This window comes from Chelonus insularis, unplaced genomic scaffold (assembly GCF_013357705.1).
Source record: "Chelonus insularis isolate UGA/USDA-ARS -01 unplaced genomic scaffold, ASM1335770v1 contig_50_pilon, whole genome shotgun sequence".
In the NCBI taxonomy this organism is placed as follows: Eukaryota; Metazoa; Arthropoda; class Insecta; order Hymenoptera; family Braconidae; genus Chelonus; species Chelonus insularis.
Genome location: NW_023276619.1, coordinates 658,048 through 674,827, shown reverse-complemented (window position 1 = coordinate 674,827; position 16,780 = coordinate 658,048). Strand labels below are relative to the sequence as shown.

Genomic DNA, 16,780 nt, shown 5'->3' with positions numbered 1-16,780 from the left:
TCTAATCTGCATCGAGATAAATACTGTATTAATAGCTTGAAGCATTAGCTTGAAGCTAATGGTTACTATTGATTGTATATTGAAAATTATCCCATCATGCAAATTAATTATAAAGATATACAATTAAAGGTTACGTATACAGTAAGGTTGCACTTTTGTTTGTATGACTTAATGATATTGAAGTTTACATGATGACGTAGAAAAGAGCTTTCTGTATTGTAAAATCCCAAAATTATTAATCCTTTTTTTTCTTTTTCTAATGCTGACACCCATGCACTTTTGAGAAAAGAGTTTTGAGTATTACAAAAATTAAATCTAATTTCGATAAGATTAAAGGTTCCAGGCAAAAAAAGTGTCAACGTCATAGTGATTTTCCTAAGAAAAAAAAATTCAATATTTGAAATACCACATTTTACGTAGTGATAATATAAATATGATAATAGTAGTCATCATTATCTTGATGAAAAATTCTATCACGATAAGTAAATATTTTTTATTGTTCTACAACGTTTATATTTTGTTATCAGCGTAATCACTATTCATTCCAATAATTATGATTTGAAAAAAGTCTGGGAACTTCGTTTTATTGCGGTTCTCACGATGTGTATCAGTTCATTAATGATGGCACTCACTTCTAGCAATTTAAACATTGTTCAAAACAATACTCACCATCACCTGTATATAAAGATGGCAATAAGCAAAAACTGGCAGTTGTTTGAGTCCTTCAGTATACAGAAAACTAAAACATTTATTAGTAATGGTTCGATATTTGTTAGGATTTGTTATGGCTGCTTCAACAGTAGCTTATATGTCTGCACAAACGGTAAGATATATAAAATACTTTACGTCATCAAAAGTTATGAGAATGGAATTTTCCAACGTGGCTACAAATATAAGCAGATTTTCTTAGAGCTATTGACACGATTAGTCTAGTAGCCGTAAATCTAAGCCCTATGTTATCGTACATTAATTATAGAATGAGAATAAAACTTTTTTGGTTAGATATTCTTGTAAAGGATGATGAGGAGAGTATATTATGCGAATTTTGATTACTCGAAAACAATAATTACTATTGTTTATCGAGTGTCAAAGTTTGGCAAATTGCGTTTTTCCACCTTTCACCGCTTACGTAGCGAGAACGGTAAGAGACATAAAAAAAATTAACGTCTTTTTTGTAGATAATCGGATACTCTAGAAAAAAGTCCGCAAGAACACCTGTCTATCGTGGACAAGTAAAGGTGCAGAGCGCTGCAAAGGCGCGCTGAAAATCGAGCATTTCAGGCGCTCCGGCAGAATATGCCGTTGAGTGCCTTTTTTATTAACATTTAAAAAAATAATATTTTCAATACCTTGAAAAATCTGAAAAAATTCTAGAATTTTCAAAACTGTTTTCTGGTCATTTTCCGATCAGAATGAAAAGAAAAAAAAAATTCGATTTTTTCTAGTATCTGAAGCGTCTTTTTTAAAAAATTTTTTTTGTGAACCTTTCACCCTTATAATTTTTTAGTATATGGGTACATTTTATAGCCAATTTAAAAAAATTTTTTTAATACTGAAAAAAATCCAAATGTTGCTTTTGGATTCTTTCACCCTCATTTTGGGGGTGAATTTTTTTTTTACATTTCTTGCATTTTTTCGAATTTATAAATTATTTTTCATAGTTTTTTATGGAAAAACGAATTCTACGCACTTTGGAAAGACGCAATTTGCCAAACTTTGACACTCGATAAACAATAGTAATTATTGTTTCCGAGTAATCAAAATTCGCAAAAAAATACTCTCCTCATCATCCTCTACAAGAATATCTAAGCAAAAAAGTTTTATTCTCATTCTATAATTAATGAACGATCGCATAGGGCTTAGATTTACGGCTACTAGACTCATAGTTATCTCAAACAGTTTTTATTGTCACCTCATAAACTATAAAAGATGTAAACAATTTTTTTAGGATAAGTTGAAGATACTCCGCATTAAAATATTAACATTCGGGATATTTTATTTCCAATTAATAAAAATTTTATTTCAATGGTTATCTTGCAGCAAACCTATGTAAAATCGAAAAATGAGTCCGAATATATTCCTCTATTAAAATTGAAAGTACGTCCATTGTTAATTAAAACCTTTTTTTAATGTACTGAGTAGAAAATGTATTGTGTAGTAAAAGAGAAAAGTCACAAAATATCAGGGATCAGGCATCGCATTTACTATCACCGTCTTTTTTGAACAACCTAATTCATGATCGCAAAGAAATCATGATTACACTAGCTCATGACGATTTTTTCTTCCTTCTTTTCATATTCGCTCATTTATTTTAGAATATCAAAATTTTAATGCTATGATCTGTATTTTTGTTAAAGAAAATATTCTACTTTACTTTTAGCCAAAACCTTACATTATTATTAATACAATTGACATAAAAAATGCACCTAATAACAATTGGTTCGGCACATGGAAAGGTGTAATTGAATCTGGTGGTGAAATACTTAGTGTTGACTCGCCTGTTTTACGGGACCTCCCAGATGACACAATGGTGAGAATAAGTTATTTATTTATACTTTGATATTTATGTCAATGAAACGATACTAGTTCTGTCAATATGGATTAAAAATTGAAAGTTTTTTTTTGTACTGATCAATTGAGGTTGATAACCTGAATATTTTCAGTTACAATTAGTTTATATGCGTACTCCCAATAATTGATTAGTACACAGTAATACTGATAAACAAAAGTTTTTACATAATTTAAAGAACAAATCAGTTTTAATAAATTATCTTTGAATTTTGCGTCCTTGTACAGATAAAAAGTAAAATATGCGGCTTCAGGATAGTTGAAGTTATTTTTTTAGTGAAATCATTATAACGTAGACGCTTTTTTTCGTTCAAATGATCTAATTACATTTTGTACCTGTTTCTCAATTGCATCAGAACTGGACTATTATCTCTTTTGTTGGTTGGACTAATTACTCATCAATGACACTTAAAAACTGTAAATTACATTCAATAGTTGTCAAGTATGATAAATTCTAGATTGAATAACTACGTCAACTGAAAAGTTTTGATTAATTTCAATTGGTTTTCCGCCAGTAATAACACTTGCTTTTGATTATGACATTGTATCGTCCATAACTTAACAATAATTGTAAAGAAATTCAGGACCTATTAAAACTTTATAGCCATCGTTGCATGTAAGCCCAGAACTGTATGAAATTTTATCAAATTAGGTCTTATGAGGTTTTAAATGTTATAATTAGTTCAAATTGAAACAGAATGTTCATGTTACTGTTTTTTTTATCAATGAATAGATAGCAGTAATAGTTGAATTATCTGGACAAGTTGTACTCGACTTTAAATCAACCGTCTGTGACGCTTTAGAGGACGAGTCATTTGGAAAAGAAATTGTAAAATATGCAGAACCAAAAGGACAGTTTCCAGAAGAGTGTCCATTTATTAAGGTACTATTTTTACCATAAATTAAACGAAATATTCTTCAACTACAACGGTGTTTTGTTGTTAAGATCAAATTGCATTAATTAACTATCCACAATCAAATTATATATGAATTGGTTGTAAATAACTGATATTTTGGAGTATGTTACTCTTAATATAAATCAATTAACTATAGATCGCTTGAAATCAATTTTTAACTAGGAACAATTCACTTCTCGATATCGACGTTTTCTTCACGGTATTTTTGTATTGATTTAATTGATAATCTTTAAAAAATGTATGTATTCAGGGGGAAGACTTCAAAATAAAGAAATATGAAATACCTCAAGATAAACTTCCACAAAACACTCAACCGGGAGCAATGCACGCTGAAGTGAAGATCTATACTGTCTCTGAAGATGATCCGGAAATATTCCTGGTTGCTGATGGTGAAATTATTCTCAAATGAGCTCCGTTAATTTTCTTTTGTTTTTCTTATTATGAATTGTTATTGTATGTACAGATGTAGCTATCATCACGTATAAATAATCGATTACGCTGTTTTTACAATTATTTACCTATGCATAATTTCTCTTGTTTAGTAAATAAATAAATCATTCGCACATGATAATGAACAAGCGCTAGAAAACTTTTTTTGATGCAATTTTATAAGATTTTATACAATCATAAATAATTTGCATCTATCAAACTCCATCCACAGAAAAAGATGAAAGAATGATATACTGCAAGAAAGTTCAGAAGCGTGTTTTTTAATCTAAATCTTGTACAACAACTGATTTACATAATTTCCATGGAAGGATCATTTAAAATAACTCTATAGATTTAAGAGAAACACAAATAACGCCCAACGTGTACTATTCTTAGTCATGTTTACATTCATCATATAGATCGTCTATAAGCTTTCGTTTGCTGCATAGATCATAATTTCTCATTGGTTCATTAAAAAAATATCCGACTTCACAGATTAAAAGTTGGGAGTTTGAGGAGGAAGAGTAAGAAAATTATTAGAAAGTCTGAAAAAACTTGTTTTTATATTGCTACATAGAAGATAGCAGTTTTTTTAAACAATTATAAAAATATGAAAAGCACTTACAACAATTTGTGACGAGTTCCGGCACATCGCCGGCAAGCTCTATCCCCACTTTCCGTACTCGAGGCCGCAGTTTATGAATTACGAGCATACATATCTAGGTTGTAAATATAATAGCTCTAAGGTCAAAACATTGGATTTCTGTTTTGCTGGATAGGGTTCGATCCCAGTCATAGGCGATTTTTTTTTCTTTTTTTTATTTACGTGACTTTATATACTTATAAATTAATTCATATATATGATTAAATTATTCTTCCAATGAATTACGGAAAAAAATTGTTTTTCTGAAAATAAGCTGAGGGTGAGCAACGAGTTACTATGAATTCTCTTTTTTAGAAAATCTTGTCTTTAGAAGACAATTGGAATTAATTTTAAACTTATATAAACAACCAATTACTGCATTTATGTAAAATTTTAATGAAAAAAAAGGGAAAAAATTTGGCTGTGACTGGGATCGAACTCTAATCGGTAAAATAAAAGCCTGGTGTTCTAATAACCACAGAGCTAACATATCATCTCTGACATTGTGTTTATGTTTATAAATTGTATAATGCAGGCTTAAGTACGAAGGGTGGGGATAGAGTTTGCCAGCGAAGTGCCGGAACTCGCCACGGATTGTTTAAACTACTTTCCAATGTTAATAATAATATGATTAACTTGTTAATAACATAACATTGTTAATACATGTAAAGATGTATAAGTTGTTAAACACAGGCTACTATTAATGTATTTGTACAAAAAAAAGGTTTATAGCCCTGTTCAAATATTTTTTGACTTAGCGTCCATACATTCAATGAGTGAAGAAAAAAAAACAAATCATTATAAAAAATTAATTATCGGATGTCAATATCATAATTACATGCTAATCTAACAAATAAAGTAGAAAAAAAAATGGTTATGACTGGGATCGAACCCTGCCTTGCAAAATAGAATTCTGACGCTCTAACCACATGGCCAGCATAATGTCAATCTAGAGATTATGTGTATTTCGTTTTTACACTACATGCTTGGATATACCGACTTGGAATTGAGCTCGTTTGTTAGAATTTATACTTGATAGAAATGATAATGATGGATTAATTTATAAGCATAAAAAATATTATTTCAGATAATGAAATTAGATAATTACAAAAAAATTAGAAACCTACGATTTGGGATGATCATCATTGGAAATTAGTTCAAATAAGTCCGACAGATAGCAGCACCATGATGACAGTTGACCCCAGTCATCTATATTGCAAAAATGCTCAATCCGTGTCCAGAACTAATGGAGCCCTGTATTTTAAGTTATTTTCTAGTATTACATTAATTAATTTCCAATGAGTATCATTATTTCGAGTCATATGAACTGCAATAGTCATCAAAGTGTAGGGCATTGTAAAGTGACACACTCTATTTACATCACATATATGTATTACCTATACACACACATACACGAATTACTCGCCGAAATGCAGGTTTGCGAATAACAAAACTAATTTAGCCTCATTTGATCAATATTTCATAAAATTTAATGAGTTCATGTAGTTGGAATTTCCCCGCAAACCGCGATCGTTTAATGCGATACACCGATGGAAAGCCGTAGAACTCCGTCAATTTCTTTTATATTTAGGTCCAATCGTCTTACATGATGTTTTATCATCTGCAAAAATGGAACATTTCATTACATCACATTGTGTTATACCCATTTTAAGTGATCACGATTTTTATAAATCTAATAATTCTTATACCAGATATTTACTAGAATATTTTATAAAAACAGCGAGAATATTATATGGTGATTGGACACAAAAATTTAATCTCCATCGGATGTTTTATCTTTTGGTCAAGTTGATAGTTTTAGTTGCTTTCCGTATGAAAATTATCTCCATAGAATAAAATTAACTATTCGTCAAGGTAATAATCCACTAGCTCAAGTAATCCGTAGAATTTCTGAGATGTCGATTCAGACACCGCCAAAAAAATAGTCTCTTCGCGCTTCTATTTACAATATCCTGTTGTAAATAATTCAAGTTTTCCAGAAGATTTTATTAATTTTTACAAAAGAATAAAATTTCGTGATTTTATTGTTACAAATAAATTTCCTAATAATTGCGTTTATTTAGAAAAAAAAAGAGCTATTTTTATCAAATATATTTGTTTTAAAACTTTAGACAAAGATCCTGTAATAATAGGTTCCGAAGTTATCAAACATACTTCTGTAGATCATTATCCTATTGACTCCAGAGAAATAGGAGTCTATTAAGTCTTGGAGTTTGCTCAATTCCAATCATAGCCAATTAGAAAGATTACTAAGAAAGGTTTCGTTATTGAGGTTGCAGATAACTGTTATGTATTTCCATTAATTCATAAGAATTTCCGTCCAACTAATTGTTAAATTCTATCTTCATCGCGATTATTAACTGTGTTTCCTTATTTCCAGAAGCATGGAAATCATACATTATACCTACTGGGGAGACTATGTAAAAAAAAAATGCACCAGATACTCTACCTCCATGGTAGTGTGGAAAGGAGTAATTATTTTATGTTTTATTTTCAGATAATGTTAATAAGTATATCCTACCACGCTTTTTAAATAAAATAATTTTGATTACATAACTAATTAGAATGGAATATGTAATGTCAGAATAGCAAAAATATTTTTCAATATAAAACATAATTACATAACATACGGTGCGATTAAATGACTTAAGGTGTTATCTATATATTATGCACTACTGTACTTCAATAATTCGTTGATAGTTGAATAAGCTACAATTGTTCAATTATAATAATTTATGTAAGACGAAATCATTGCTATGGGATCTTTAATACTTTATACACTTCTTGTTCCATTGTCAGAGTGCTGATAACCTGGACGGCGATTTCAACTCCGAAAATGTAGCTCGCGTCTAATGCAGATCATTAAAAAAAAAATAGGTCTGAGCACACTTTGTTTGTGCTAACATGATGAACTTCCCATTAGTAATTGTTTATAACGAATTTAAATAGTTATAATCAATGTTTGTTGAAAACATGCAAATACATGTGATAAACATTACTTATTCAATAAATACGATTTTTAATTGTTTATAACAAATTCATATTGTCATAAAAAATATGTAATTTTTGAGAGTCATATTTCATCATTAATAATATTTTTTTTTGAAAGCTTCCAAATCCATGTGATATACGCATTACGTAATCGATGAACACAATTTTCAATTGTTTTTAACAAATTCGTATTGTTATAAACAATGCATGTTTAATAAAAGTTATATTTAGTTGTAAACAATAATGTCTAGTCAGTATCGACTCAATTTTCAAATGAGAATGTTATTGTTTGACTTAAAAATATTTTAAATAGCTAATCTTTTCATTTTTTATGAGTTATTTTGTTATAAAAAAAACGGCTGGACCTAATTTGTTTAAATTTTACTCAGATCTTTTTTTCGATAATATCTTCCGAATTAATTTTGGTTGTAGTCGATATTTCAATCCGTTCTTGAAATATCGAAAACGAAAAAAATGCTGACGTCCATGCATACGTTTGACGAACACACATCATTTAAAAAATTGGTCAGTATGCTTGCAAACACTGAGGAACGTGGAGATATGATGAAAATTCATATTTCACCAATCGACCCAATTTCAATAACTTCCTAATGGGAAGTTAATAAAGAAAAAAGAAAGATTGTTTATGTTTGTATTTAACAATTGTTCCACGTCTACACTGAGAAAAAATTTTCGTTTGATGAAAAAATTTTTTAATTACGACATGTATGGAAAAAATGACATTTTTTTTGTTTGATGGAATAAAATGATTTTAATGAAATATTCATAATGTCGAATAAATATTCCACTGTGACTATTTTAAATTTCGATGCTAAAGATGTGTTGAGAAAATCTCAACTTGTGAATTAACTTAACCGTTTAAGGATAGGGATGATAGTGCCGGAACAGAGCAAACGGAAGTCAGGTTTTATAAAAAATATAATATCTTTATTTTCAGCACTAACAGGTACACAATATACACTGAATGACCTTTGATGTCTGAATACAAGAATTGAATGTTTTTAACAATAATTAGAATAACAAGAATGAATGTTTGAATTGAATGTCCAACAATAGTTCAATTTAGTGTATTCGGTATTATTGACCTCCCACACGAGCTCAACACGCCTCTCGAGTTGATCAAGAATATGATTGCTCACGTGGCGTTAGCCTATATATGCAATACAAAATGAATTTATTTTACTTTCTTGAATGTTCTGTGAATTGTCTTGAACTATTGATTGATTTCCATTGTAGACTACAACTTAAATGTTTCTGATGATTTACAATAGCACTAGCACTAATAATTGACTCAAAACTTTAAGATTTGTTAGAAGGAATGTGAATGGCGTGTACACTGAACGAGAACAGTGAAAGAATGGCGACAGGAACTTTATTAGTCAAAAGGGACACTGAAAATTGGTCAAATGAGTGACTAGATTAAGAATTATAGATTATTTGGTCGATTGGTTATCGACCCAGTCCCAAGATGGCCGCCGAAGTTCCTGTCAGCTGGCAAATTCAAACTGAGAATTAATTAATTCTCAACAAGATGAAATGGAATATATTTTGTATGGGGTAAATTTTTTTCTCAGTGTATATTCAAAATTCTTTCGATTTATTTTGGAACTATTAAATAAATAAAAACTAATCACAACGCAATTTTTCAGTGGTTGAACTCCTTTCAGCTGCGACGGAAGACGAAGGAATTGCCATTCCAGCCCCTCCATCTAATTTTTCAGCGACTTGCGAGGAAGACACAACAACAGTAGCTAAAGTTGCAGAAAATAATGGTATGTGATGGTATACAATGTGACGTTATTTTTGGGATAACGTTCCATTGACGCTTTAAAGAAATAATTTAATTAATATCGGAGGCTAAGCGTAGCCCAGTTAGGTTGCTCTAGCTATTGTTCACGTAATATTTTATTATTTTGAGTCCTCAGGGGCTATTTAACAGATGGTTACAGTAATGGTTCACGTTCTGTTTATAAACTATTTTAGTCTAATAAATTATAGTTATTTTTTTTTTGTTATTACTTGTTTTGAAATATTAATGTAACGAGAGGTAGCAAGGTTGGAAGATGATGTATTTAATTTTGATAGTAGGAGAAGACTCAATAGATCGAGGAGGAGTTGGTAGAGGAGAAGAAACAAGCATTTGTGTGGTTGAGAACCATTAAGTGGAGAAGTGAATCGCTAAAGTGGAGTAGAGAGCCAAACGAAACGTGCCACCCGTTGGATGGTCCATGCCAGGAGACGTTCTAGCCCTGTGAGTGATCATCACCTGATCAGGCCCAGTAACATGGCACTCCAATAGAAGAGATGGAGGTGTGGAAGGTGCATTTTGGAGATTTTTAAGGTTTTTGGGATTTAGATGTAAGTTTTGCCAGTTTAGTTATTCTGGCGATTAAAAATAACTTGGCGCCCGTCGTTTATAATTTTTATAGGCGAACTAGGGATGTTAGTTGGTAAAATAGAGACCTGGAGGAAGGTAAATATTCAGTACACCTACCCCAGTGAAAAAGTATCGTCACAACGAATATACATTTATTGAAAAAATTATAATTATTATATAAATGTTAATTATAGCTAATTCAATGACTGATGAAAATGATGAAAATCAACAACAATTTATTATTCATGAGTTGATAGATCTGGGATCAGTCACTGATAACTTGAGCCAGCTTAATGCAAATCAAGTATCACCGAACAACGATATCCAAGTTATAAAAACTTATTTAGCAACGGTGATGAAGCAGCAAGCAGAAATACTGCTACTACTCAGAAGTGGCCATCATTTAGGAACATCAGAAAATGCAACCCAAGCTATCGCAGAAGACTCGGATGATGAGCAGGATCGTTCACCCTGCATGCCATTGCAAACTTTGCAGCAATTCCTTAATTTCGACAGATATTTACGAACAAATAAGAATGTGCGCAATCAATTTGTAAGTACTACTGGAATATTTTTATTAAAAAAATCGAAAAAAAATTGATAAATTTTTTATTTGTAACAATTATTGTCTTCATTTCAGAAATCTCGAGCCGCTAAAATTGGTGGAAGCGACCAAAATAAAGTGGTCAGTAAAATCATGAAAATGGTCATGACAGATAAGCTAGCGGAAAAATTCACATAGATTGGCGGAGGAGGAAAATTTGCCATGAATGACAAAAAAATTCCCAAAATAATATTTAGTAAGTATATCTAATTACTCAATCATCATAATTTAATCACCTAGGTGGCCCCCGTATTTACATAGATGTTTCTGTCCTTTAAGATATGTTGCGTAACACGGGGGCAGATTAGATTATAGTTCGTCGTGCCCCATTTCGTACTCCTTTATATCGTAGTCTGAATATGGGTACTCCGAACACGCTAAACGCGAGACGCGTTAGCGACCGCCGACCAAAGCGGATAAAGTTGGTGCTACGGGAGACTGAAATCCAAGCCCTGTGCCTAAGGCTGCAAAGTTAAAATATGACATATAGGACTAGGTACATCAGGCCAATTGAGGTCGGACTCGTAGTGGTATGTCGTAAGGCCTCGCGCTTGTTACGTGTATCCCTGTGCCTGTTTCAAGATGCAGGTATACGCGTCCCGGGAAACGCCATTGCGAAGAGAGTAGAGTTATAATTTCCCAGAGTTGTGTCCTAGTAGGCGAGGTACTCAATTTCCGTCCTTCGGACGGGATAAGCAAGGATTTAATCACCTAGGTTTGCTAATCTAAGTTTATTATAACATTTCAAATATACTTAGGAAGGCGTACAACATCAAACTGCGGATGGAAGAGACAGATCGGATTATAAAAGGATGGCTGATGACATCAGGTGATCGAATCAGAAATGCTGACAGGAGTGCCAAAACCAAAGAATTAAAGAAGCGCCAAAGACGCGAACAAGAACAGGCAGCGATAGAAGAAAAGATATAAAATGTTATGTAGTATAATGTTCTACTGTTCTTTATTAATAATGTCAATAGATTAAGGTATTAAAATAAAAATCTATTCTATAATTGTTTTATTAATAATATATTAATAGCTAAATGCATTTCTCAATATTTTGATTGTTTGTAAAACCATAAAATCAAACATATAGTCTCTGTAATCGAATACATATATAATATATATCTAATATATTGAATTATCAAGTTATATAACGATGACATTACACATTTATTTGTTGTCATTCTGAAAGGAGTTGCTAGTTCAATAACATAATTTATTCATTTGGATTACAGTAAATTAGTGCTACTTAAAATCAAAAATTTCACGAACTATTATCGACGTATGAAAGCTTCTGCAGGTATTACCGACTGCTCATGAAAAGTGATACAAAAGTGATACGTCGTAACACTTATGGGCAATGAAAATAAAAAAGTCGTTTTAGACATCTTCAAGATATCTTTTCACTCATTTTATGAAATCTTTAAGGACATTTTTATGGCTGGGCTGAAGTCCGAAAAATTCCCGAAGTTGACTTTACGCCTTCGCGTTGTGCGGTAGACGGCCGAAACTTGATATCAATTGGAATTGAGTAAATAACAGGGAAATTGATCAAAAAATGATAATTTACGGAAATTCACTACAAAACAGGAGCTTTAGGGCACCAAGACATTCACAAATTTCAGAATAATTTGTTCTGAGCAAGACAGAGAACAAAATATATACATCCTTCTCCTTCTTATTTTTCAGAGAAAAGACTGCCAGTTCAGGCCGTTGGCGAGCAAGTTTAGCCCCACCTTTACTTCTGTTTCCAAGCCTGAAGCTTATGATATCTAAACGTAAACAAAGCAAATGAAAATATGCTAGTTCTGGAGTCAAAGCGGTCAACATTTATTTTGCCAAACGGTGTTCGATTCCAATTACGGCAAAATTTTTAAATTCCATGTAATTGCAATTTTATCATGCCAAAAATGAGTTTTAAATTTCGATTTCAATTTTTATGTATAACCATCTTTTAATTAATCGATGAAAAAATTTGAACAGGGCTATTAACATTTTTTTGTACAGATACATTGATAACAGCGTCTTTTTAACAACTTATTAACAATAAAAAATAGTTCAAACAATCCGCGACAAGTTCCGCACTTTTCGGGCAAGCTTTATCTCTACCCTTCATGCCTGAGCCTGCAGCTTATAGTTTACAAGCATAAATGGATAGTTTATAAACACGACAGCTCTGCGGTCAGAGTGCTGGACTACCATATTGCCAGGTAGGATTCGATCCCAGTCACGGCTAATTTTTTTTTTTTTTCCTTTTTTTATTCATTAGATTTGCATGTAATTATAATATTAAATGTCAAAATGAATTCTTACTGAGGATTTGATTTCTTGTTTCAATGATTTGGGTAATTTATCGACGCCGAGTCGGAAAACATATGAACAAGATTATAAACACTTTTTTTAGTACAGCTATATGAACGTAGCTCCTTTAAAGCAATTCAGAAGAATTTAGAAGTAGTTAAAACAATTCGCAGGGAGTTCCGGCATTTCGCTGGCAAACTCTATCCCCACTCTTCGTACTTAAGCCTGCATTATACAATTTAGAAACACAAACACAATGTCAGAGATGATGTGTTAGCTCTGTGGTTATTAGAACACCAGGCTTTTATTTTACCGATTAGGATTCGATCCCAGTCATAGCCAATTTTTTTTTCCCCTATTTTCTCAGTAAAATTTTACATATATGCAAAAATTAGTTATTTATATAAGTTTAAAATTAATTCCAATTGTCTTTTAAAGACAAAATTTTCTAAAAAAGAGAATTCATAGTAACTCGTTCCTCACCCTCAGCTTATTTACATAAAAATAAGTTTTTTTATCCTGTTTAAATATTTTTTTACTTTTCCGTGATCAATTTAATAAAATATATAAACTAATATTTAAATATGTGAAGTCACTTAAACGAAAAAAATAACTCGCCATGACTAGGATCGAACTCTGCCCGGCAAAATAGAAGACAAACACTTTGACCACAGAGTTATCAGGTTAATAATTTTTCCATTTATGCTAGAAAATTATAAGCTGTCGGCTTGAGCACGAAGAGTGGAGATAGAGCTTGCTAGCGAAGTGCCGAAACTCGCTACAGATTGTTTAAACGAGGTCTTCGCTGTCATAGAACAGAGACGTGAACATATCACGAAACTGGGTCCATTCTGATGAGTCGCCTGAGAATGTCGGTAAAGTTATTTCTGGGAGAGTTGCCTGTTGGTAAATCAATGGAGTCATCTGCTGGGTTGAGGCTTTGTAGTCGTTGATTGCCTTCTGGATGTGCTTTTCGTGTAATTCTGATTTCATGCGGTGGAGAGTTGATTCAATGTCGTAATGAATCCTCAACGCACTTTCGTACACTCTATTGTGTACGTGTGCTTAAAGAGCGTCAACCGGCACCCCACACCTAGTGCCTTATGTAGTAGGTTTGTCAGGCACCTTGAGCATCGTCTCACTAGTACCTTCTGCATAAGAGTCAACTAGAATGGGTGATGGCACTTGCTCCACACTTACTTGTCCTAACAACTTACTATCACCGTTATTTGAATCATTATCTTCAGCTACATCCACCTAGTTCGACTTGACAGGAGAAATTACACGTTTATCTGCCATGATTTACTTAATTCAGTTGTCTGGGATCACGACCAGTACACTTATTACTAGAAACTGCACAAAACCGATTGCAAGAGTCGTCTAATGTCACCTTGGCACTAATGGTAGGCTTTCACGAAAGTCTCGACACCAAACATATCACACAATTTATTGAACGAGTCTACGAACTCTTAATAGTCTTGTGAGGAGACGACACTTACACTAAGGACATTAAACTAAATACTATGTTTATCGACACGTGAGTTGACTGCGTCAAGGCCATGTTGACCCTAACCAGAATGCGCGCCAAGCGTTTAAAGGAAAGTCCAAGTTGGTTAAAATGAGCACCACTGAACGACAATAACAAATATGAGTGTCACTTAGCACTGGAATGCGTAAACAACTTTTGCCTCTGAAGTTGTTTACACGGAAACACAAAGAGTTGTCTGGTCACAAACACTTTATAATGAATATTTCACTAAATATTCACTTAAAACATTCACCATTAGAATCTTCTAGAATTGTTAGAGATGCATCCAAACCGTTCTCATCCAGCTCGAAAGACCAAATATTCTTACTTCGAGTCACTACAACGAGTCGTCTGCGCGATAGAATAACAACAACTATCTCAGACCGCCTGTAGCGACAGGCACACAATACAACGAAATTTTTCAGGGGTGTGCTGTACGTGTGACTGTCCGTGAGGCTCTATGGCGTCGACGCCAGCACAGTTACGCGCCCAAAGACACACAACTGCTTTTCCTAGACCACTTGCACTGTTAAGACTACTAATTCTCGCTCGCGTTTTTCCGTGGGACACTGACTGAAACGACTGATATAGAGTTTTTCTGAAAATCGTGAGTTTAATAACAAAGTCTGCGATTTGGCTGCGTAGAAAACCACAGAGTCAACCGCGTAAGTTGTCTGGAGTTAACTGACGCCACAAGTGCTAAACCGTGTGCTTGTTGGCGTCATTAAGGTCGTAGAGTTGTCTGCTGGGCCACTAGAGCAACAGTTTTCCCTGATTGGTTCAATGAGTTCACTGACGCGCCGGTGGACAAGTCCAGTATTAAACAATTTTAAGATTCTCAGATTGCAATACAATATACAACCAAAAAATGACCAAAACTCATTTAGTAATAGAATCGTCTCCTCACAAACAGTTAAACTATTATGAAATATCCTCCCATGCTGGGAGGCAGTAGTTATAAGTTTTTAAGTCTAGAAATTAAGTTTTGGAATTAGAAGTAAGTTTTGGTGCACATTAGTTGTAAGTGGCCCTTCCCAATAAAATCTGGGAGAAGCCACGTGAAGATAACTACCAATAAGAAGTGTTATACGACAAGTTCAATAAATTTTGAGTTCGGAAGGTGTTCAGTAATTAATTACTGAAGAGCTAACCTCACTCAATTCAATAATTCATATCTGGTCACCTGGCCGGTAACCAACTAGAACACTCATTACTCGGACCAATTAGGGCCCTCAACGCCGCCGACTTCCGGGCTTCACGAATTTTCTCGATAAAACTCGATAGCCGACAAGTTGTTGCTGAACCGCGCTTACCGACGCTGGATCGTAGCTGTCGTACACGCACTCATTTTTCTTTGTTCTGAACTCATTCTATTCAAGTAAACATCGAGATCATAATTAGTGCTCAACAATTAACGTCAGCAGCTCACTGAACTCATCTTGTGCTCAATAAACTCATAGATAATAGTATTCATAATTCTTGAACTCATTGTGAACGGCGTGGACTTACAACCCACGTCGTAGTACATTCAAACTCTCATTCACTAGTGTAACTACAGTGCTCATCGTTTCCATGAACTCAAGTGAACTCATAAACTCATTTACTTTAAACTGTGATTACTGTTGCCTATTGTTTAATAAAGTTTATCTGTATTAAATTATTTTCGTACATCCATGATTGAGTTAACCCAGCATTTTTACTCATCCTATATCATTTTCAAACAGAAGGAGAAGAGAAGATAAAAGATTTCAAAAAGGGAGAGATTCATGAAGCTTGGTTTGCTCTCATACTCGTTAATTTTAAGTTTAATTGTAGATTAAGTAAAGAAGATTATGATTTAGTTTAGTTACTTTGATTTAAAGTTTTGTCTATTTGTCAAAAGTTAAGATATTGCGTTTTAAGTTATGGGTTACTGAGAAACCTTTTGTTAAGAAATACTCTTTAGTTAGTTTTGTGACAAGACGAGTCTAAGTTCATTGTCCATATCGGACAAGTGGCGCCATCCGTGCCGGTCAGAAGAAAACCTGAGGCAACGTACACTCATGTCGCCCTCTATGGGAGATTTCCACTTGCTGTCACAGCACCACCGCAACTACAGTCGGTATCATGGGAAGAACAACCTACAAAATATTCCACTAGTCAGCGCTTCGGTCGAGCCAAGGGGCGGAGTCAGAAGACGGTGGGGGATCCCGCCAGAATCCGGCGGCTACCTCGACGCGCGAGCGAAGAGAAGTCAGGTGAATGCCGTCAGTTGAACGCTAGAGACGCCGAGTTACACCACGCGCTCGTGTAAGTACAATTAAAACGCTACAAGTCACGGAAGTTCCCGAGGACGGTAGTACCGGTAGACGCGCACAGTGGAAGATCAACCAAGAAG

At 33.4% G+C, this 16,780-nt stretch overlaps 1 protein-coding gene across 1 annotated transcript; it reads left to right on the top strand.

The window, feature by feature from the left end:
* Positions 1 to 723: 723 nt before the first annotated feature.
* On the top strand, positions 724 to 4,063 carry LOC118070055 (uncharacterized). Its single transcript, XM_035088470.1, has 4 exons — positions 724 to 823; positions 2,381 to 2,530; positions 3,302 to 3,451; positions 3,736 to 4,063. Exons 1-4 carry the CDS (start codon positions 758 to 760, stop codon positions 3,892 to 3,894), a joined length of 525 nt encoding a protein of 174 aa, XP_034944361.1. The 5' UTR covers positions 724 to 757; the 3' UTR covers positions 3,895 to 4,063.
* Positions 4,064 to 16,780: the final 12,717 nt, after the last annotated feature.

Coding starts and splice junctions, on each gene's coding strand:
- LOC118070055 (XM_035088470.1), top strand. CDS start 758: ATGGTTCGATATTTGTTAGGATTTGTTATGGCTGCTTCAACAGTAGCT. Junction 2,531..3,301: donor ACCTCCCAGATGACACAATG/GTGAGAATAAGT, acceptor ATCAATGAATAG/ATAGCAGTAATAGTTGAATT. Junction 3,452..3,735: donor AAGAGTGTCCATTTATTAAG/GTACTATTTTTA, acceptor GTATGTATTCAG/GGGGAAGACTTCAAAATAAA.